This window comes from Aethalodelphis obliquidens, unplaced genomic scaffold, assembly GCF_003676395.1.
Source record: "Aethalodelphis obliquidens isolate GAN/ISIS:26980383/991018 unplaced genomic scaffold, ASM367639v1 scaffold3, whole genome shotgun sequence".
Classification (NCBI taxonomy): Eukaryota; Metazoa; Chordata; class Mammalia; order Artiodactyla; family Delphinidae; genus Aethalodelphis; species Aethalodelphis obliquidens.
Window position 1 is genome coordinate 79,840,546 of NW_020837947.1, and position 25,389 is coordinate 79,865,934.

The 25,389-nt window shown below is 40.0% G+C and overlaps 1 protein-coding gene across 36 annotated transcripts in view; it reads right to left on the bottom strand.

The window, feature by feature from the left end:
* The window catches only part of RIMS1 (regulating synaptic membrane exocytosis 1), a 471,448-nt gene that overhangs the window by 188,204 nt on the left and 257,855 nt on the right, over positions 1–25,389 (bottom strand). For 34 of the 36 annotated variants that reach the window (XM_027092899.1, XM_027092895.1, XM_027092846.1 and 31 more), the window contains exon 1: positions 452–551. The exons of the other annotated variants lie outside the window; for them this stretch is intronic. In XM_027092899.1, coding sequence (XP_026948700.1) covers positions 452–551 — 100 coding nt within the window. Of the gene's footprint in view, positions 1–451; positions 552–25,389 lie in introns of those variants that run through there. 36 annotated transcript variants of the gene reach the window in all.

Consider the following 25,389-nt stretch of genomic DNA (forward strand, 5'->3'; position numbering starts at 1 on the left):
CCAACTTATGTCTTTCTCATTCTTTGTTTGAACAGGCGATCGCAAAGCACAGAAAACATTGACTACAAACAAAAGTCATGCACACAATTAAGCAACTAGTTATTGTTTTCCCTTATTTTCAGAGAACAGTGACATTTAATATTTACATGTTTCTGGACTTAGCTATTACGCAAGAAAACAAATCACAAATTTGATTAGTCATCTTAAAATATTTAGGGCTATCTCGTAAATCTCATCATGGCTTTTCAGAGAGAAAGACTGACGATCAAGTTGGTAGCTGGAAACTTGGCTCTGTTGAGAAAATGGAACAAAATCACATCCTACCTGACACACACTGGGAATATTTACTCAGGAAAGACAGAGAGAAAGGGAGCGTTAAACACAGACTTGCGTCCAACCAGAAGAAACAATGACGTGGGATTCCCACGCCCCAGACTCTGGTCCAGCTTACCGGCACCTGCTCTCGGGGCCTCCATGGTCCCCTCTTCCGGGTCTGCAGCCTTCACGTCTTCCCACCCTTCTGAAGACACGGGTATGCCGGGGGCACACATGACAGCAACTCACAGAGAAATCCAGCCTGGGGACTGTCAGCCTGGCTTTGAAACAAGTTCAGGATCAACCAGGAAGCGCACACGGTGGCTCCTCCTGCCTTCAGCTTAGGCCGTTGAACCGCCCGGAGGTCAGCAGCAAAAGATGGAAACGAAGGGATGCTGGTGGAGCAGGAGAAAGTCACTCTGCATGACCGGCTCAGGTCATCGCGGGCACAGAGCAGCTTCGCAGGCACCGCCTGGATAGGACACCGCGCGCAAGCCTCCGGGCCTAGTGGCCTGGAGCCTGGTAGCACTTACTGAGCAGAAGCATATTGGCATCTCTGTTGGCTTTTAACCAGATCCACGGGATTCAGGAAATAAGCTCTCTGCCAGATGACACTGCTCCCAGCCATTCCTTCTGTTTACTTATCCCCCAGTCACTCTAACTAGTGTCCTTTCTCCTGCTGTGCGCTTATTTGTGGAGAGGGCTAAATAAAGGACTTTTATGACAACCAAATGGCCATTAGCCCATAGGATGACTTCTTAAAGCACAACTCTTCTGCTTTTGTGCAGTACTGTTAAAATCAATTAAGTAATAGCATTCCTTATTATTACAGCTCTGATTTGTGAAGAAAAAAATGTTTCACTTCTTCCTGAAGAAATATTTGAGGTTAGGCTATTTTTGTGCATATTATATATTCTTTATATAATATTTTCCTATTACATAAACTTTTTTTTAACATCTTTATTGGGGTATAATTGCTTTACAATGGTGTGTTAGTTTCTGCTTTATAACAAAGTGAATCAGTTATACATATACATATGTTCCCATATCTCTTCCCTCTTGCGTCTCCCTCCCTCCCTACATAAACTTTTAAAGGTAGATTCCCTTTTCCTATTGCTGTATTTTCCTAGCAGAGGCAAATACATATATATATATATTTGCATATATATATATATATATATATATACACACACACACACACACACATATATATATGGCTCTGGGATTTTTTTCCTACTATATGTGACAGGGTACAACATTTCCAGACTATGAAGAGCTATACCTTCTTTTAGATAAGATGCAAACTCCTACTTTATGGGGAAAAAAGGAATTAAGGGATTATATTTTCCTCTACCATAACGAAAACAAGAGGTACACATAACTTTAAGCATACGAATGTGCAGGTAATCATTACTTTTTTGGATTTTAATAGAGATAATGCTGTAAATTGTAAAAGTAATGTATATGCAGGTATTTCATATTTCCTAAAGCATGTTCATGGGTTGTAAAACAAATCTGAGAGGTGACCAGGATGGAGAGCATTACAAGAGAATCAACCATTTATGGAAACACATATGAAGTAAATACCAAGACTGGTCTGTCCTGGAAACTAAACTCCCACATCATCAACCCAGTACTTCCACTTCACCAAGCTTTCAGATTCAAATTAAACTTCAGCACTAATACAACAGGTAGAAAATAGAGGTAAAAATTATTACAATCAAATGCCAATATTGTTAATGTTGAAATATTAATCCCATATAGTACTCTGGAAATCAGGTGGTTTTTTTCCTCCACAGTCCTAGTATTAATTAAAAAAAAAATCTGATTTAAAATCCAAATCTTTTACTAGCACACTCTGAAGTAATAATCGATATGTATTGAATTTCTAAGTTCTATATAATACTAGCGTATTAAGGAAAGTAGCACTGAAATACTGCGCAGTAAATGTATATCTTATTTCCCAACAGACTTGTCTATGTAATGTCCTCGACTGCTCACAATTATATCTTATAGAAAAAGCGAGGTCTGCTTCCACGTAGACAAATATACTGAGTAATTTTAAACAATGAAGTTATAAACTACGTTGCAAACTCCTGATGGGATGTAAGTAAAGCATCTACTTCTCTATGGGGCTACAGACGGAAGACCGTCCCGGTGGAAATAACACCTTGCCACTCTCTCTACTGCTTTTACCTGTTTTGTGAGCCACACTGTATCGTTTTAATGCATCGGCACTTAAGAATCAACAGCAGGACAAACTTTGGGCAGAAGAGGATAAATATATTGTCTGCCAGTCTGTGCATGTGTAAACCCCATATCCTCTTAGTAAAATCAAGGTTCTTAATCTTTACCAGTAGCAGAGTACATTCTCCATGAAAGTTTATGCCATAAACACAAGTTCACGCTCTGAGATATTTCTATTGACTAAACCCAATCCACACGGACCTCTTCATTGTTTTTCATTTCCCTGTAGGTCTTAAAAGGAGAGTCTATGCTGGACTTTATCTTGCTATTCTTTGCAAGGTGCACTGATCCTTGCATGCATGCATTCATAATTTCTTTCATCCAGCAAAAATTCTGAACATTGAGTATACTAAGCACTAAAGTAAAGAGAAGAAAGCTAAGTCACGTCTCTGCCTTGAAGGCTGAATGCTATTATTCTTCCCATATTACAAAGGAGGAAACTGAGCCTTCCATATAAGTGACACATCTCATCAGTGGCAGAGGAAGAATCTGAATAACAATAATAATTGAAGCTAATCTTGCTCTAGCTCACACATCTTTAAATTTGGAAACTAACGTTCCCCTAGTATTAGTATAAGACTGTGCTCTTGGTGGTTTGTGATTGAGACCAATGAAGCTACACCAGTTAAAAGGCACAGGATGCTACAGGCTGAGGTCCTTCACGAGGCTCTGGCATTGCTCCATGCCTTGACCTCAGAACAACAGTTTATGGAAATGTTAACAGATGGTGCACGATGAAAGTGACCCTGATTAAATGTATTCAGGACGCACTGCGTCCATGAAAGGCGGTGAGAAGTCCTACGTGAAGGAAATTTGTAGCCTAAGTTAGCACTGGCCAAACGTACTGATATTTGAGCACAAACACTTATTTTGGGCATCACACTTACTAAACCTCTCACTGCTTTGCAGAAACACTAGTTGGAGAAATGCTATGTTATTAATACTGTTTATTTTGATTTGTCAAGACACCCTAAGCAAAAAGCAAGGGAGGTAAGTATTGGATTCCATTTTGTAGATTCAGAGTTGACGTTCAGGACCACGTAGACCTTTCGGGCAGTTTCTGTAGTGACAGGCACTGTCCCATGTCCTGCTCTGTCACTGGGATGACTGTGACTCTGCTGTCATGAAGCCCCAGCTCAGACACCCTCCCTTCCTGACCCACATGGGTATACTACCGTATCAAGGTCTCCCATTTGCTGAGATCTACATACCACACTGAAAAAAATCTTCTGGGGGATTCTAAGTTACAATAAAACAAACAAAACAAAACACAAGGTTCAAAAGACATCTTCTGGGAAATCCTAATTGTATATATAATAAATCAATAAAGCAACATTCAAAATACAACTAGCGGTCTTTGTGGGGATAACAGTAGCATTCCGGCAGGCAAGGTTAGTTCTAAAGACATGAGAATGAATAAAATGTTAGGATTTGGGGAAATAATATATCTAACTCATTTTTTTCCAGGATTGAGAGCTTCTTTCACACTTGCCACTTCCTGAGTCATAAGGTTGCAACCTATCAGGATTTATAGTTTTCCCACAAGGATATGTTGGATTCGAGAAGCAACTCTGTCTATAAACTGTCCAGCCTGAGAAAGTTTAAAAGGTAGAAAAACACTCAAAGAATGTGATGCTATCAACTGTCTTCTGGACTTCAAATCACCCTGAAATTCTGAAATACAGACATGAGAATCCTTGTTTTCAAGTTGTTCTAATGAAACCATTTGCTGTATAAATGAATACAGGTCCCCTAGGAAAGTTGCTGTTCTGTCTCACAGTGTGTGTGTGAAAGGGATCTCCCGGGGAGAACTGGTCACACAGCTTTCCTTGATCTATGTCGTCTTCTAAGCTGGCAGTCCTAGGCCTCCCAGACCATGAACCATACCTTTATCCGGGCATAGAATAAAGGGGATCGGAATAGCAAATATGCCAAAATGTCAGCTAGTGGCAGGATATGGGCCAGGGTGTGGTGGGAACATTTCAGGGAGGATCTCTTTAGGGAGATGAGGGGAAAAGATGACTGGGTTATGAAAGGGAGAGTCAAGAGAGAACGAAAAGGTAAATCACTGTTAGGGGCGGTGATTACTTTGTAAGCCCAACTCACCCACCACAAAACGTTTCCTCAATTCATACCCTCTGACTGATGCTACACATTTCCTAGAGGAGACCTAGCAAAGTAGGACAAGTGGAAACTGAGTGCTAATGCCGTTTGCTGCAACATGGATGGCCCTAGAGATGATCATACTACGTGCAGTAAGTCGGACAAAGACAAATACCATATGATATTGCTTATATGTGGAATCGAAAATATGACATAAATGAACTTACCTACGAAACAGAAACAGACTCACAGACATGTGGTTGCCGAGGGGGAGGGGGGAGGGGGATGGAGTGGGAGTCTGGGGTTAGCAGATGCAAAGTATCATACGTAGGATGGATCAACAACAAGGTCCTGCTGTGGAGCACAGGGAACTCTATTCAATACCCTGTGATAAACCATAAGGGAAAAGCATGTGAAAAAGAATGTACATACGTGTATAACTGAATCACTTTGCTGTACAGCAAGAATTAACACAACATTGTAAATCAACTATACTCCAATAACATACATTAATCAAATAAGATGAAGTGAAATTGAGTGCTTTTCTTGGTGCTGAGATATTTTAAAGGATAATCAGAAGTTGACCATTTCAGCCTAAAGCCTGGCATAAATGCTTCAGCCATTACTGCCCTGCTCTGTAAAACACAGAAAACACGGCAAAAGAAAAAGAAATCTGATTGATAAAGCCCAAACATTGGTTCTCTGGGTGCCATTTCTTTTTTTCTTTTTTTTGCGGTACGCGGGCCTCTCACTGTTGTGGCCTCTCCCGTTGCAGAGCACAGGCTCCGGACGCGCAGGCTCAGCGGCCATGGTTCACGGGCCCAGCCACTCCATGGCACGTGGGATCTTCCCGGACCGGGCACGAACCCGCATCCCCTGCATCGGCAGGCGGACTCTCAACCACTGCGCCACCAGGGAAGCCCTGAGGGCCATTTCTTAGCACCTGTCTATTCTCTGGAACTTAAGCCATCGATTATAACGGAATGGAAGTCTTTTGAGCTTGAAGATATCACTGACCAAGGACCAAATGTAATGTTAATTTCTTGCCTTGAGATTAAATCACAATGTCGGCAATATCAATTCAGTCTACAAAATCTACCTTAGGAACAGAAAAATGTGATTTCAATTTCTTACAAGAGATTTACTGTTTTTTTCACCCAGGGTTCAGACAAAAACAAGGTTCCTCATTTACCCGAGCTGTGTGAAGTTTCATATTATTTTTGTTTTCATTGTGGGGGAAGCTCTCGGAGGGTCATGGTCTCGTGCAGAGATGCCAGTTCCAATTACCTGCCTCGTGCAGGGCAGCACTGCCCCTCACAGCCTCAGGCTGCGCAAAGCCCCAGGCACGATGAGGTTTCATTCAACCAGAGGCCTTGCTGAAGCATCGCCCCACGTTCTGACGTACATGGTCTTCTAGTTTCATTTCTGGCATTTGGATGTTTCTCTTTTATGCAAATTCAGTGATGCCTTGTTAAATAAATGTTATCTAGATCCACCATTTATAGGTTTTTGGCAGTGGAAATTGGCTCTCTTTGTTTTTAATTTCCTTTAGCTTAGGCAACCTTGTAACTATAAACTGGAAATAGTTTCAAATGGTGTGCTACTTGGCGTTTTCACTTTGATATGATGGCCGTTTAAAATCTGATTGGTAAGTTCAAAATCCATTAAGGGGATATATTTATTTGTCTTTATAGAACTACAATTCAAGCAATGCTATCTGGTGAATAATGATAGTTTTTTCTATTAACCTATGGCCCAAATACATAGATTCCTGCAGTCATGGACATGAGTTATTTCTCCACTAAGAAAACAACTAATTCGAGATAGTCTCATCCACCAGAGGGCAGACAGCAGAAGCAAGAAGAACTACAACCCTGCAGCTTGGGGAACAAAAACCACATTCATAGAAAGACAGACAAGATGAAAAGGCAGAGGGCTATGTACCAGATGAAGGAACAAGATAAAACCCCAGAAAAACAACTAAATGAAGTGGAGATACGCACCCTTCCAGAAAAAGAATTCAGAATAATGACAGTGAAGATGATCCAGGAGTCGGAAAAAGAATGGAGGCAAAGATCGAGAAGATGCAAGAAATGTTTAACAAATACCTAGAAGAATTAAAGAACAAACAGAGATGAACAATACAATAACTGAAATGAAAAATACACTGGAAGGAATCAATAGCAAATTAACTGAGGAAGAACGGATAAGTGACCTGGAAGACAGAATGGTGGAATTCACTGCTGCAGAAGAGAATAAAGAAAAAAGAATGAAAAGAAAGGAAGACAGCTTAAGAGACCACTGGGACAACATTAAACACAACAACGTCACATTATAGGGGGTCCCAGAAGGAGAAGAGAGAGAGAAAGGACCCAAGAAAATATTTGAAGAGATTATAGTTGAAAACTTCCCTAACATGGGAAAGGAAATAGCCACCCAAGTCCAAGAAGCACAGAGAGTCCCATACAGGATAAACCCAAGGAGAAACATGCCGAGACACATAGTAAGCAAATTGGCAAAAATTAAAGACAAAGAAAAATTATTGAAAGCAGCAAGGGAAAAACAACAAATAACATACAAGGGAACTCCCATAAGGTTAACAGCTGATTTCTCAGCAGAAACTCTACAAGCCAGAAGGGAGTGGCATGATATATTTAAAGTGATAAAAGGGAAAAACCTACAACCAAGATTACTCTATCCAGCAAGGATCTCATTCAGATTCGATGGAGAAATCAAAAGCTTTACAGACAAGCAAAAGCTAAGAGAATTCAACACCACCAAACCAGCTCTACAACAAATGCTAAAGGAACTTCTCTAAGTGGGAAACACAAGAGAAGAAAAGGACCTACAAAAACAAACCAAAAACAATTAAGAAAATGGTAATAGGAACATACATATCAATAATTACCTTAAACGTGAATGGATTAAATGCTCCAACCAAAAGACACAGGCTCACTGAATGGACACAAAAACAAGACCAATATATATGCTGTCTATAAGAAACCCACTTCAAACCTAGAGACACATACAGACTGAAAGTGAGGGGATAGAAAAAGATATTCCATGCAAATGGAAATCAAAAGAAAGCTGGAGTAGTGATACTCATATCAGATAAAATAGATTTTAAAATAAAGAATGTTACAAGAGACAAGGAAGGACACTGCATAATGATCAAGGGATCAATCCAAGAAGAAGATATAACAATTATAAATATATATGCATCCAACATAAGAGCACCTCAATACATAAGGCAACTGCTAACAGCTATAAAACAGGAAATTGACAGTGATACAATAATAGTGGGGGACTTTAACACCACACTTACACCAATGGACAGATCATCCAAACAGAAAATTAATAAGGAAACACAAGCTTTAAATGACACAATAGACCACATAGATTTAATTGATATTTATAGGACATTCCATCCAAAAACAGCAGATTACACTTTCTTCTCAAGTGCTCACAGAACATTCTCCAGGATAAATCACATCTTGGGTCACAAGTCAAGCTTCAGTAAATTTAAGAAAACTGAAATCATATCAAGCATCTTTTCTGACTACAACGCTATGAGATTAGAAATCAATTACATGGGGAAAAAAACATAAAAAACACAAACACATGGAGGCTAAACAATACATTACTAAATAACCAAGTGACCACTGAAGAAATCAAAGAAGAAATCAAAAAATACCTAGAGACAAATGACAATGAAAACACGACAACCCAAAACCTACAGGATGCCGCAAAAGCAGTTCTAAGAGGGTAGATTATAGCTATACAAGCCTACCTCAAGAAACAAGAAACATCTCAAATAAACAATCTAACCTTACACCTAAAGGAACTAGAGAAAGAAGAACAAACAAAACCCAAAGTTAGCAGAAGAAAAGAAATCATGAAGATCAGAGCAGAAATAAATAGAAACAAAGAAAACAATAGCAAACATTAATAAAACTAAAAGCTGGCTATTTGAGAAGATAAACAAAATTGATAAGACATTAGCCAGACTCATCAAGGAAAAGAGGGAGAGGACTCAAATCAATAAAATTAGAAACGAAAAAGGAAGAGTTACAACAGACACTGCAGAAATACGAAGCATCCTAAGAGACTACTACAAGCAACTCTATGCCAATAAAATGGACAACCTGGAAGAAATGGACAAATTCTTAGAAAGGTATAACCTCCAAAGACTGAGCCAGGAAGAAACAGAAAATATGAACAGACCAATCACAAGTAATGAAATTGAAACTGTGATTAAAGATCTTCCCACAAACAAAAGTCCAGGACCAGATGGCTTCACAGGTGAATTCTATCAAACATTTAGAGAAGACCTAACACCCATCCTTCTCAAACTCTTCCAAACAACTGCAGAGGAAGGAACACTCCCAAACTCATTCTATGAGGCCACCGTCACCCTGATACCAAAACCAGACAAAGATACTACAAAAAAAGAAAATTACAGATCAATATCACTGATGAATATAGATGCAAAAATCCTCACCAAAATACTAGCAAACAGAATCCAACAACACATTAAAAGGATCATACACCATGATCAAGCGGGATTTATTTCAGGGATGCTAGGATTCTTCAATATACGCAAATCAATCAATGTGATACACCATATTAACAAATTGAAGAATAAAAACCATATGATCATCTCAATAGATGCAGAAAAAGCTTTTGACAAAATTCAACACCCACTTATGATAAAAACTCTCCAGAAAGTGGGCATAGAGGGAAGCCACATCAACCTAATTAAGGCCATATATGACAAACCCACAGCAAACATTATTCCCAGTGGTGAAAAACTGGAAGCATTTCCTCTAAGATCAGGAACAACACAAGGATGTCCACTTTCACTACTATTATTCAACATAGTTTTGGAAGTCCTAGCCATGGCAATCAGGGAAGAAAAAGAAATAAAAGGAATACAAATTGGGAAAGAAGAAGTAAAACTGTCACTGTTTCCAGATGACATGATACTATACATAGAGAATACTAAAGATGCCACCAGAAAACTACTAGAGCTAATCAATGAAATTGGTAAAGTTGCAGGAAACAAAATTAATGCACAGAAATCTCTTGCATTCCTATACATCAATGATGAAAAATCTGAAAGAGAAATTATGGAAACATTCCCATTTACCATTGCAACAAAAAGAATAATATACCTAGGAATAAACCTACCTAGGTAGACAAAAGACCTGTATGCAGAAAACTATATGACACTGATGAAAGAAATTAAAGATGATACCAACAGATGGAGAGATATACCATGTTCTTGGATTGGAAGAATCAATATTGTGAAAATGACTATACTACCCAAAGCAATCTACAGATTCAATGCAATCCCTATCAAATTACCAATGGCATTTTTTACAGAAGGAGAACAAAAAAAATCTTAAAATTTGTATGGAGACACAAAAGATCCTGAATAGCCAAAGCAACCTTGAGGGAAAAAAACGGAGCTGGAGGAATCAGACTCCCTGATTTCAGACTATACTACAAAGGTACAGTAATCAAGACATTATGATACTGGCACAAAAACAAAAACATAGATCCATGGAACAAAACAGGAAGCCCAGAGATAAACCCACGCACCTATGGTCAACTAATCCAGGACAAAGGAGGCAAGGATATACAATGGAGAAAAGACAGTCTCTTCAATAAGTGGTGCTGGGAAAACTGGACAGCTACATGTAAAAGAATGAAATTAGAACACTCCCTAACACCATACACAAAAATAAACTCAAAATGGATTAGAGACCTAAATGTAAGACCGGATTATAAAACTCTTAGAGGAAAACATAGGAAGAACATTCTTTGACATAAATCACAGCAAGATATTTTTTGATCCACCTCCTAGAGTAATGGAAATAAAAAGAAAAATAAACAAATGGGACCTAATGAAATTTAAAAGCTTTTGCACAGCAAAGGAAACCATAAATAAGATGAAAAGACAACCCTCAAAATGGGAGAAAATATTTGCAAATGAATCAACGGACAAAGGATTAATCTCCAAAATATATAAACAGCTCATGCAGCTCAATATTAAAGAAACAAACAACCCAATCCGAAAATGGGCAGAAGACCTAAATAGACATTTCTCCAAAGAAGACATACAGACGGCCAAGAAGCACATGAAAAGCTGCTCAACATCACTAATCATTAGAGAAATGCAAATCAAAACTACAATGAGGTATCACCTCACACCAGTTAGAATGGGCAGCATCAGAAAATCTACAAGCCACAAATGCTGGAGAGGGTGTAGAGAAAAGGGAACCCTGTTGCTTTGGCAGGTGGGAATGTAAATTGATACAGCCACTATGGAGAACAGTATGGAGGTTCCTTAAAAAACTAAAAATAGAATTACCATATGACCCAGCAATCCCACTACTGGGCATATACCCAGAGAAAACTGTAATTCAAAAAGACACTTGCACCCCACTGTTCATTGCAGCACTCTTTACAATAGCCAGGTCATGGAAGCAACCTAAATGCCCATCGACAACTAAATGGATAAAGAAGATGTGATACATATACAATGGGATATTACTCAGCCATAAAAAAGAATGAAATTGGGTCATTTGTAGAGATGTGGATGGATCTAGGGACTGTCATACAGAGTGAAGTAAGTCAGAAAGAGAAAAACAAATGTCGTATGTTAACGCATATATGCGGAACCTAGAAAAATGGTACAGATGAACCGGTTTGCAGGATGAGACACAGATGTAGAGAACAAACGTATGGACACCAAGGAGGGAAAGCGGCAGGGGGTGGTGGTGGTGGTGTGATGAATTGGGAGATTGGGATTGACCTGTATATACTGATGTGTATAAAATGGATGGCTAAAAAGAACCTGCTGTATAAAAAAGTAAATAAAATTAAATTTTAAAAAAATCCCAAAAAACATCACTCTATCAGGCAAGTTTTACCCAAATCCTCAAACTGATAGGTAAAAAAAAAAAAACAAAAAAGAAAACAACTAATTCAAAGGGCTGAGTAGAAATGTTAGAAATGACAAAACTTCAAACAGCAAGTTATTAAAGAAAGCACATCGTCAAGGAGAGGTGGAAGATTATTTACACGATGCACAAGCTAATTAATTAAATGCTATATAATAACTTACAGTTTTACCTCATTAATACAAGACCTAATTTCCCTATTTATTTTTATCCCATTTGTTTCCCTTTTTTCTGTTTTTTTAGAAGAACTTTTCAAACCTATTTATGAACTAAACAAAACAAAACATATCAGAACCAGTGATTTCCAAGAATATGAGGTTCCCTCAGTTCTACCTCAATTGAATTTCCAACCAAATCACAAAAGGCAAGCATTTTCTTTGTTTTATACTATGATTAAGGGTCACCGCATTTTTGGTTTGCTTAGTCCTCCCTCAATTAATTAAAAAATTGTCTTCTTAAAAAATGATATATGTGCTTCAGGTCAAGATGAAACACACCTTCTCTTCTGTAAAATAATAAAATATTGATTCCAAAAAATAAATAGTAGTTTTACTATCTCTTATCTCTATGGAAGAGAAAAAGCCTATGCTGAACACACTACTAGGATGTCCTGAAAGGAATGATAACAAACTAATGGTATTAAACACCCCCAGACTCTCACTGGAAGAATCAATTAAAGATATGCTCTGACAAGAAGAAAAATGAAGGTGGAAAGAAAAGTGAGATGTAAAATGTAATGATGAACGTGAAATCAGTTAAACATGTTAAACACATTGGTAAATTTACGTAAGTATTATCTACTTATACGAATGTGTAAAGACAACCTGAACCTATTCTAGATAACAATAACATAGACAGTGGAAAAAACAGTAAATTTAGAGGAATGTTAAAGCTTGCTAAAGTCTTCTTTCACAGGGATAACGATTTAATTTTAGAGTTTTGCTAACAAATTATAAAACTAAGTATTGCACTGAAGAGCTCAGCTTTACATTAAAGAATACCAAAGAAAGGGCTTCCCTGGTGGCGCAGTGGTTGAGAATCTGCCTGCTAATGCAGGGGACACGGGTTCGAGCCCTGGTCTGGGAGGATCCCACATGCCGCGGAGCAACTCGGCCCGTGAGCCACAACTACTGAGCCTGCGCGTCTGGAGCCTGTGCTCCGCTACAAGAGAGGGCGCGATAGTGAGAGGCCCGCGCACCGCGATGAAGAGTGGCCCCCGCTTGCCACAACTAGGGAAAGCCCTCGCACAGAAACGGAGACCCAACACAGCAAAAATAAATAAATTAATTAATAAACTCCTACCCCCAACATCTAAAAAAAAAAGAATACCAAAGGAATGTATAATGCGCTACGCTCTAAAATAAGTGAAAAAGCACATAAAACCACCTGATCAATCTAATAGAAGGCATGAAGAGAAAAAGCAAAGCAAAGGAATGAATGGTAACCAGAAAACTCAAATTAAGCTAAAACAAAGGAATATGTTTACAGTAGGAGTTTAAAAATACAAAGAAGACAAAAGGAAACATAAAGAATGTGTGCTGTTTTATAGTCCAGATATAAGTATACTCAACACTTTGATGTACATCCTTCCAGTTTCCTTTACACATATTATGCAAACATTTTTTTCAAAAACATACCATATAGTATACATACAACTAGCAATGCCTCTCTCTTAACCATCACAAACATTTTATGTCATAAATACAAGAATATAGAACATAATTTTTACACAGCATTCCTTTAACCAGTGCCTCTTTTCCTGGAAATTGATCTGGCTTGCAATTTGTGTATAATACACACTATTATAATAAGAAATATTTACCCATATCGAGCATAAAGTGTTTATCCTGCCACGACATTCTTTGAGATGCAGTTATATTTTATAAACTAAACATCCCGGATTCCCCGGGTCGTGTAGTACTGCAGTGTGCATTTAGTGAAAGAAATCCACATACAAGTGGACCTACAATTCAAACCCATGTTGTTCCAGGGTCAGCTCTACCTGGGTGGGAAACGGCCAACTCTTTATTCCATCCCCTAAACATACGTTGAGTCATTCTGGATGCTTTTTCCAGTCAAACGTGTCCCTGTATAAATAAGCAATTTTTCTTTTCATGGGATGCTCATGTGATACAAAATAACAACTTTCATGGAAGAACCGGCACTTCATAATGTATGAAGGGTCAGGTCTGAGACTTGGTAAGGTCCTTGAAGACGATGAGGCCCTGTCGTCATAACCTTGACCTCACGTTGGAATCACCAAACAGATGCTAAAAACAACAATGAGGACGCCTGGGCCTCAGCCCAGAACCATCAGATCAGGAGCTCTGGGCTTGGGGCCTGAACATTAGCATCTTGTTTACGAAGCTCAAGTGATTATAATCCTACAGTTCTCGACTCAGCCACAGGCACTAAAATAAATCAGGGCCTGGCTGCTCACTGACCAAGTCAGACTCCCTTTTGGTGCTGCCTCAACACTTTTTTTTTAAATTGAAGTATAGATGATTTTCAATGTTGTGTTAATTTCTGCTGTACAGCCAAGAAACTCAGTTATACATGTATATATATATCCTTTTTTCTATTATTTTCCATTATGGTTTATCCCAGGAGACTGGATATAGTTCCCTGTGCTCTATAGTCGGACCTTGTTGTTTATCCATCCCATATATAATAGTTTGCGTCTGCTAATCCCAACCTCCCAATCCTTCCCTCCCCCAGCTCCCCTCCCCTTTGGCAACCACAAGTCTGTTCTCCATGTCTGTGAGTCTGTTTCAGTTTTGTAAGTTCACTTGCGTCATATTTTAGATTCCTCATGTAAGTGATGTTAGATGGTATTTGTCTTTCTCTGTCTGACTTACGTCACTTACTATGATCACCTCTAAGCCCTCCAGGAGATTCTAAAGTTCATCCAAGGTTCAGGATCACTGATATGCTCTATCCCTCTCATTCTGTGGCCCAAGGTAATCCAGTCCTTAAAACTGGGATCAAAGCTGTTCTCTTGATCGGTGGCCTCTGGGCTCTTTCCTTCCACAGGTCTGGAAGCTTCCTGCTGCCAGAAGTGGGTGTCTCCCCATCTCTCATTGCTCAGGCCTATCTCTCTGACTCAAATGCCACATCTATTCTTCCTGCCAAATTCTTCCCCAGCTCCAACACGAAGCCTCAGCATCCCAGCTTTCCCCCTAGTTCCTGTAACATGTGTTATCTATATATCCTATTTGGTGTCACAGAAATAGAAACGCTTATTGAGCACTTGCTGTGTATCAGGGACACAGAGCCGTACCCATCACCTCATTTAATCTTTACGAGGACTCCACAGAATGTGTACAGTTATTCACTCCAAGTTCCTAAAAGGATGAACTTGAGGCTTACCAAGGTTAAGAAACATGCCCAAGGGGTCTAGTCTCTGGCAGTGCCTCAAACTATCTGTGTCTTCCTGATCTCGGACAGCAATCCTCTTCATAACGTAACTACCCAGTAAGATTCTTGATGATCTTATACTTTCCACAGATGAAAACCAATGGAGACAAACCCCAAACAGGAGTATTTACCATGTTCATTAGTATGAACACAAACAGGCGGAGGCCTTGGTCTCTTCCCTCCTGCGAATACTATTAATATGAACGGAATTGTGTTCTGCCAGAATTCCTATGTTGAAGTCCTCACCCCCAGTACCTCAGAGTGCAACCATACTTGGAGATGGGATCTTTAAAGAGATAATCAGTTTAAAATGATTTCATTAGGATGGCCCCTAATCCAACATGCCTGCTGTCCTCGTAAGAAGAGGAAACGTGGAAACACACAGAGAAAAGACAACGTGAAGACTCAGGAAGAAGACAGCCAAGCACAAGCGAAGGAGAGAGGCCTAGACAGGTCCTTCCATGGCCCTCAGAAGGAATCAACCCTGCCAACACTTAGCTGCTGCAGTCCCAGCCTCCAGAACTGGGAGAAAGCAAATTTCTGTTGTTTAGACCACCCAGTCTGTGGCACCTTGTGACAGCAGCCCTAGGAAACTGATACAATCTTACTGTGTACACATCCGCCGCAGAAGAGTTTATCAGAATTAAAATCAGATCTGTCTCTTGGTATGGAACAGGTGCTTTTAAAAAGATCCAAATGCAGAAGTTCAGCTTAGGAGGTAGAACAAGACACTCAAAGAAGAGGGCCATAGGCAGTAACTATTCAATGCAGAACAGCAGTAATTACTGAGTCAGATGCCCCGTAACACAGGAAGAAGAATGATACACAAGGCAACATCTGGATTTCCCATCCGGCGGTCAGGATCAGGGAGTCAGCATCCAGGGACCCAGCTCCTAATTCCTGGACGGGATCGGTGAGGGCCAAGTGTTAGTTCCAGAGGGACTCGGGCAACAGAATTGGACTCAGCCACAAGCCTCCAGCGACGTGGATCTAGGAACCAAAACTAGGCACAAACCAGGGGCCTGGTCTCTGGAATACACTAGAAACCAGATTGCTAGGGCTGGGCCTCAACTGAGGACAGGACAGCAGCAGGACTGACGAAGTGTCCGTTCTCAGAGGTCTGGTGGGATGGTGTGGGGCCAGGATGCATTCCAAGCTCTCCCAGCTACAAATGGAAAATGGCGGCAGGGGCAGGGAATCCAGTGACTTAACACCCCCCATGTTCCCTTCTCTGTTCAGCAGTGTGTGAAAGGGGAGATTCTTTGTCTCCGAAGTCTCTCTCAGGCCTAACATTTGGTTATGCTGTGAAATTGAACCCAAAGTAAGGACAACATTTTCATTCACTGGAAAAAATGGGTCACAAACACGGAAGTATGATTCTGCATTTTAAAAGGACGTTGAAGCACAAACTTATGAGAGAAAATAGGTGGCACTGAAATCTTCAATATCAAATCTTTTTCTAAACGCACTTTGAAGCGCAAATGTTTCCCCTCAAAATGTCCTTCACTTGTACATCCATTCAAACACTCCACTTTTAAAATTATAAGCACACATGTCAAATTTGTATGATTAGTTTTGAAAATGAAATGTAACCCAGATTTAACTGAGTGTCTCCTGATTCCAGAATAGAAATCTCTCTCAGATGTAACTAAAAGACTAATATTTCTAGCCATGAATTAATTTGGGAGAAATATTATTGGATATAATCAGGTGAGATTTACAGACTTAATTTCTTTTCTTTTTATAGAACTTCTTTTTAGTCAGAGCTCCTGTTTTAGAGTCAAGGAGACTTTCCAGTCGTTTATATAGTAGGCAGAAATTGTAACTGAAAAACCCAGCTCTTCACCATGATGTTTCCCCAAATTTTCTTATCTCATATTCTTAGAACATTAGGAATTAGCATGCTAGCTCAGAGCCCCCAACACAGTTATTTGTGTCCCCTCAGTGTCTTTCTAAGATGTAAATTACACAGATGATTAAAACAGCTAACGTCCATTTCGTACCCACTGTAAGAAGAAATTAGTTCTCAGACTCCCTGGAAGGCATCTAAAACGAAGCATCTAACACTCTAAATCCTGGCTCTTTCGGTAGCTGAAAGGGAGAATTAAATTTCTCTCTCCCACAGCAACAGTAGGAATCAGTGAAAGATTAATGTATAAAAGGTCAAAGAGAAGGCAAGGCTGTCAGAGTTCCACATAGATCCACCGCTGTTCTGAGGTTCTGGTGGGTAAAATTACGTGAGGTCCCAGAAGACACCAAAACTAGTTACTCACAACTTAATAAAGGGGATGTTAGACAGCAATGTTCTGTTTTCCTGTGCTAATGGATAGCAACTTCACACACGCACCTGATGAAAATTAGAATAAATAAGGGCTTGCGATGTAGCTACAATAACTCATTTCCCCTCATGGTCTTTCTGCCCACACTGTCAATTCCACTTCCCAAGCTTATTTTCAAGCGTTTACTTTCTTAGTTGTTCTAATGAAAAGCACTCTAATTTTTAAATAATTTTCCTCTATCCATTGACCACTTTATTTGGGATGTTATCCATTGATTTCCAATTTTATGGTATTATCTAAAGTAAAAACCAATGAAAGAAGAGACTTTAGCTCACTGTTATGTTGATATCGTTTTGCTTGCAAAAGCCAATAGTTTTATTTCTCCTTATACATTTCTATTTTTAAGTGGCCTTAATCCTCTATTTCTTGGCCTAAAATTTGAATAGGATCTTGAACATTTTAGATGAGAATATTCATACACTTCTCTCTAACTCTCTGTTCTCCAGATTCTCTCATCTCTCCTATCTGTCAGTTTTACCTTTATTTTAACATGGACAAAATATTTATCTTCAATTGTGTAAAAACAAACAAAAAATATGTATATAAACTATATACACACACACACATATATTCAATGTGGAAGGGGGTTGATTCTAAAAACTGAAAACCAGTAAGTGGCATTTATAATATTATTACATGTAAATGCTCTAGGACCAAGTAAAAACCAGTAATTGACATTTCTACAGATGAACTGTCAGGCTTCCTGTTCACTCAGAGGAAACATTACCTAGGTTAATAGGCAAATGGACTGCATCAACTAATAAAATGATGTCATATTCTTGTTTGCTTCATGTTTGGACCATGATTTTTCTTAACAGTTTTTCTCCCTCAGCTTTTGACTGTTCCCCTTTATTGCTGAAAAAGAAACAGCCTCTCTTTACCGGGTCAATAACATCATGTAAGTCATTGGATATTTCTTGGAATCCGGGATATTCTCCTCAATATTCTCTTTGGAGCTTCCTGGAAATGATCTCCAGTTTTAATTTCGACAGATTGCTTTCTGCACACGGTGTCATTCGGGGATTTCTTTGCACTGGATTCCTGGGTCAGCTCCACTCTTTCTTCTTTCTCATTTGTCCCACTTTCATGATTATTCTTCTCAGTTTTCTTGAGTGCATACATTTTTCAATCATTTTCTCATATGCAGATTGCAAAGTAGGTTTTCTGAGAACCGAGAGTTGACTGATGATTTAGATGTGAATAAAACAGCAGTCTCAGAATGGTTTCCCTCCAAACTTTGAAGGCATTGGTCAGTTGTAGTCTAGAATCCATTACTGATGAGAAGTGTAAAGACAGGTTAACGCTTATTGCTTTGTACACAACCTCGTTTATTTTTTAACATCCAAAAGTTTATAGATTTTTCCCTGTTTCCTTGGCATATTTACTGTTGTTGAATTTCCTCTTATGTTTATAGCTGATGTCTGGATTCATCCTTTGGGCATCCCCAGGGTTGTATGGGCTTCCCTGTGGGTTACCTTCATGGTTGCCTCTTTCTGGACCCAAAGGAGTTTACAGATTTTATATCAGCTTTTATTTGAAGGTCTCAGATCACGATACTTTACTTCCAGCTTAAGATTAATCCATACCTACAGGCAAGTGTGTTATCTTTAGTCCAGATGCACGGTCTTGCATTTTGTCCAAATATCTCTGCCCAGTGCGATGGGTCTGGGTACCCAGAGCTTTCTCTTTGAGTTTTGGTCATAACATTATTATTTAATTATTTAAGTTAGTTATTTATTATTTTATTTTAAATGTCAAAAATATCTTGCACAGAACATATCTGTGCTTGGGTGGGGACGTTGCTCTCCACCCCAGCTCTCTCGCCTCCTTGGCAAGCTCCTCTGTCCCAAAGAGGCTACTTTCTCTTTCCATCAACTATTCATATTTCACTTCCTTCCCTCTACACTGGGGTCTCATGGGGTAAGAAAAATAAATGCTTACGTTTCAGCAGCCATTTAAAGAGGAAGCCCTTTTAGGTTGTAATTGTTTAAAGGTTACAATTGTTTTAGTGCCTGTAGCCAAATTCTTACCACAGAACCTGATTTTATCTTGGGGTCTCCTGTCTGTAAAGTCCCCGATAAGAGTCCTCTGGATAGCCCATAAAAATGTCACGGGGGCAGGAACCATGGCTGTCTCTATATGTAGCTATGTTTATGTCTGTATTTATTTATTTAATCACTATACCTCTAGCACCCTGTGCCTGGAACGTCACAAATCTTTATACATAACTTGTTTAACATCATATAAATCATGTAATATTTATGGAATGTCACATAGAAATTAAAACATGACTACATGAATGATGGCCACCTTCTTTAATTGCAAACCCCCTTGAAGTTACAAGAAAAAGCACTAGGAGCATTAAAAGAATATAAAATGCATTTTCTGCTCTCAAGAAACAGAAGTAAATCAACAACTCCTGGGTAGAATTAAAAGTACTATGTGAGGGCTTCCCTGGTGGCGCAGTGGTTAAGAATCTGCCTGCCAATGCAGGGGACACGGTTCGAGCCCTGGTCCAGGAAGATCCCACATGCTGCGGAGCCACTGAGTCCATGTGCCACAACTACTGAGCCTGCACTCCAGAGCCCACGAGCCACAACTACTGAGCCTGCGTGCCACAACTACTGAAGCCCATGCGCCTACAGCCCGTGTTCTGCAACAAGAGAAGCCACCGCAATGAGAAGCCCGCGCAGTGAAAGGAAGAGTAGCCCCTGCTCACCGCAACTAGAGAAAGCCCACGTGCAGCAACGAAGACCCAACGCAGCCCAAAATAAATAAATAAAATAAATAAATTTATAAGAAAAAGAAAGTACTATGTGAGCCGTAGGCATTATACTGCTGGAGCCCAAAGAGGAAACTCCCAGTAGTTTTACTTTAATGACTAAAGAATAATATAAAGTGTTGCATGAACTAGTTACATTTAAATAATTTAGTACCTGATTGTTGCGAGGGTTCTCAGCTTTTGTTCCTGATTCCACAATGTTTAACTTGTCAGGTACCCAAACTTAACAGTGAATAGTTCACACTGCCCACAACCTACACCCTGGTCCCCTGAAACTGTCTTTGTCTTTGGAGGAAAATTCAACCCTGTAATTAAGGGTTGTCAGTCTCACTTTTCAAGCACTCATTGTTTGCTAGCCTTGCAGGTATCATTTCTTACCAGTCATCCAGGTACCAAATGCTCCTACAAGGACTGCTAGAGGATGCTTAGCAGTAACAGTTACAAACAAACCATTTAGCCCTTGTTATAAAGGTTGACCTCAGGAGCCATTCACAGAGTGCTCTAAAAGTTCAAAGGCAACATTAATTTGGGTTGTATTTTCCCCATACACTCCAAGTCAGCAAGAAGGAGAGGATTAAAAGGAAAGGAAATCCTGTTATCTAATGCCAGGCTCTTCTTCCAAGGACTTATACTTCAAGTTCCTTGTAAGTATAAGTGGATTAATCCCCTGATCCAGGCAGCAATGCTCTGCTTCTTTTCAGCACTGGTGCTGCTTCCTTCTCTCATCCACATCGGCACTGCCTGCATCTCTTTCTTTCTCCTTAAGCCCCTTGACTCATTTCCTTAGGGGCACAGATCTTCACTAGACTTTGTCCCAATGGATCTTATTACACATTTCATGTAAATCCAATTGCTATCTTATTACAAGTAAGATTTAGTTCACTGTTATTCTTCTGCATACAGAGATTTATATTAGGTAATTCTTATAATCTAAGAAATGAGAAATGCCCAATTTTTCCCAGTTGGCAAAGAAAGAGCAGTATGAACACTGAACAAACAGCATTCACTTTGAAACATGTGGTAGCTGACCTCAATTTTTAGACAAGCCCACTAGATTGAGCTCACTGTTAATCCGTGTGTGTGTGTGTGTGTGTGTGTGTGTGTGTGTGTGTGTGTAATTACACTACACACGAAGCATCATATTGACTAGCAATGCTCTGTTGTCTTTCAGATGCCATTTGCCCAGGGAACCTTTTTTTTTTCTTTTTAATTGAATGTCTGGACACAAAGCAAAAGTGTATCAATGTATCTGTAAGGAATGTTCCTTTGAGGCATTTATTAAATTGTATAATTATTCTTTTTTTTTTAATTTATTTATTCATTTATTTTTGGCTGTGTTGGGTCTTTGTTGCTGCGCATGGGCTTTCTCTAGTTGCGGTGAGCGGGGGCTACTCTTCCTTGCGGTGTGCGGGCTTCTCATTGCAGTGGATTCTCTTGTTGCGGAGCACGGGCTCTAGGTGTGTGGGCTTCAGTAGTTGTAGCACACGGGCTCAGTAGTTGTGGCTCACGGGCTCTAGAGCGCAGGTTCAGTAGTTGTGGTGCACAGGCTTAGCTGCTCCGCAGCATATGGGATCTTCCCGGACCAGGGCTCGAACCGTGTCCCCTGCATTGGCAGGCGGATTCTTAACCACTGCGCCACCAGGGAAGCCCTGTAATTATTCTTTATTATTTCTCTCAACAGAATGTAAGCTCTATAAGGGCATGAAGCATATTTCTTTATTTTAACATCAGTATATCTACTGAAAGTGTTAGATCCACATTTGCTAATAAACATACAAACCAACTCAGTATAATGATAAGGATAAAAATATAAATGGTGAGAATAGTACACACATGTTAAGTAAATGCCTTGTGCCAGTGCTATGGTCTAAATGTTTGCGTCCCCTCAAAATTAATGTGTTTAAATCTTAAGCCCCCCTAAAATGATCGCATTAAGAGGTGGGGCCTTTGAGAGGTGCTTAGGTCACAAGGGTGAAGCCCTCATGAATGGGATTAGTGCTCTTATAAAAGAGACCCCCCAGAGCTTCCCCCATGTGAGGGCACAGCAAGAAGGTGCTGACTTCACATGAGTCAGGAAGAGGGCCTTCACCACAACAAGGCCATGCTGGAGCCTGGACCTTAGACTTCTCAGCCTCTGGGACTGTGAGAAATTAAAGTTCTGTTGTGTATAAGCTACCTAGTCTGTGGGCTTTTGTTATAGCAGCCCAAACAGATTAAGAGAGCCAGGCACACGTTAAATATTTACTTTATACGTGTAACTGATAAAGCGAACAAGCAAATGCACGGAATATAGGTGAAATGCAGCTTTTCTCTCCCACTGCTCTTGATATTTACTCCATGGGGATAACTTTCCCTGACCCTGAAGGTCACAGCACGGCATCCGTTCTCTCCTGGGAAGACATCTCTTCCCTGATCACTCTTCCTGTAAGAAGAGTGATCAGGGAAATTCACCGGAGCCTGTAAGATATAAAACGGGTTCTTTAACCTCTTCCTTGTATATTTACATGTGGGTGATGATCTCAGCTTCACTGCAGTATTAGATCTATGGCAGCCATGCCACAGGCACTGCAGGACAGGAAGAATGCTAACTTAGCATCCTGTTATAGATGCATGAGCTCATTCAAACCACTCAGTAACCTGACAAAGGAGAAACTCTTATCTCCACTGTGCCAATAAGAAAATGGAAACTTAAGGAGGTTAAAAAACTTGTGCAGGGTCACAGGGTGCTGGAGATGATCAAGGCTGGTCCCCAAGGGAGCCCTTAGTTGTCAATGGTGGGGCTTAGCAATAAAGTCATTAGTAAATATTACAGATGGTAGAATTTCTAACGAAGGCTGAAATCGGAAAACGTCTAGGCTACGTTCATAGACATTCAGAATGAGATCATTTATAAATGAAGAGAAAACAGGGCAGTCTGTATCAGATGATATCTCCTATGTGTCCGGAGGGGAAGACTGAACCCCAGTTTCAGAGGTGTATAAACCCCAAGTGGTCACCCAAGTGCCCGGAATGAGAATTCCCAAGAAAGGGACACAGCCGCTAGAGGCAGTATGCTCTTCGCATCACCCCAGCCCCATCTCTCCACTCACCCACACCACTAGTCATGTTTCTTTCATAATCTGTTGTTACCGTGAATAATTTTGAATTTCAATTCTAATTCCATGTGTCTTGTGATTTATTACACATATTCAAGAGGAGTTGGTGTAGACCCTTCCTTTAAGGAGTGGGAAAATACACATATATAACTATACCTATACCATCCCCACCGGGGGTTATCTGCACACCCATTAAGCATATCCACTTACATTTTTACTTCACACTTACCTTACGGCTTAAGGGGAAAAAATACGTGTTCACAAAACAATACTAAGGCATGAAAGGCAGCAAGAAGCTACTCACCATCTGACTTTTAAAAAACCTACAGACCATATGCAATTTATAAACATCAGTGATGAGAAGGCGAGCTGAAAAAAACCAAACTCATCCCAGACACATATGCATTCAAAAGACAGCTATTTCCACTTGAGTTGCAGTAATAATAGCGACAGAGTGAGCTTTCTTTAAAGTTTTTTTTTTTTTTTTTTTTTTGCCGTACGTGGGCCTCTCACTGTTGTGGCCTCTCCCATTGCGGAACACAGGCTCCGGATGCGCAGGCTCAGCGGCCATGGCTCACGGGCCCAGCCGCTCCGCGGCATGTGGGATCTTCCCGGACCGGGGCACGAACCCTCGTCCCCTGCATCGGCAGGCGGACTCTCAACCACTGCGCCCCCAGGGAAGCTCACAGAGTGAGCTTTCTTAATTGTTCCCAAATATAGTATAAGATTGTTGGGGGATATATATGTATGTACATATACACACACACACACACATATATATAGAAAGAAAGAGAGAAAAAGAGAACAGAACGGTGGGAGAGAGGGTGGATCCACATGCACGCAGTTTGCAGGCAGAGAAGATGAGGAAGTGATTCTCTTCATAAAACATAATACTAACTGTGTAATTTACCGATTCTAAAGCAAGTCAAAAACTGTAAAAATAGTCAGTCACCTCAATATATGAATTCGTTAAGAAAAACACCAAGAACCCCAGCACTACAACAAAGACGAAAACCACAACCACTGAATTTACTGCTGTGGCCAGTTTAAATCTAAGGGAACAGCAGCAAAATGAGGAGAATCTTCAAAACAAACACGTGATTTTAACATTAAATTGAAGTATTTTCTAGACCAGTGCCACTTAAAGGCATTTTCTGGAATGATCGCTCTTGAGCACTAGTGGGAGTGGGGTATTGAATTTTTAATTTTATTTAATTTTAATTAATTTAAATATCTACATACAGCTATGGTATTGTACAGTGCAGGTTTAGACAGAAAAAAAAAAGTCAGCCCATCACGAAATGTTCCAAAATCTTTTGGACTGTAATAGGTAAAATGAAATCTGTACTGCAAAGTTACTACCAAAACACGATATATAACATCTGCATGATAGAAACTTTGTAACTTGTTTACAAATTGTAAGAAAGATTCATTTGAAACTTGAAAAACGCTACCTCTGTGACTGGAGCATTACGCCACTGAAGTGTAAAAGAAGGTACACGTCCTTTTGTCAGCCAAATAAACCCACCCCCGAATAATAACTTAAAAACACAAGACTGTGTACTGAATTTCCCAGGATGAGAGCAACCAAAATCATGAAGAACTCTTGTAACCCCAATTTGGCACACGTGATTACGTTTTTTAAATCCCACTTCCGGAAATATATATATATATATATATATATATGTATATATATATATATATAAAGGACAACCTTCCATCCGCTGCGAGGCTGGCCAGAGCATTCCAGGTCCCACTTTTCTCCCCCACTTTTATTGAGACATAATTGACACATAGGTCCGTGGAAGTTTAAGGTGTACCCCTAACGACTTGACATACATAGAATGCCAAATAGACTACCACAGTAAGTTTAACATCCATGCCCTCATCCACTTACAAAAAAAATTTTTCTTGTGACGAAAACTTTCAGGATTTACTTTCTCAGCACTTTCTAATATACCGTAGAGCAGCGTTAGATACAGTCACAGTCACCTTGTTGGACATAACCAGCCGCGCTTCTAAATCCTGCACGCGCGCACCTGCCAGCCAGGCACACGCGCCCCCGAGCACCCCGCTCGCGCCTCGGATCCCAGCACACGCGCCCCCGAACCCCCGCTCGCGCT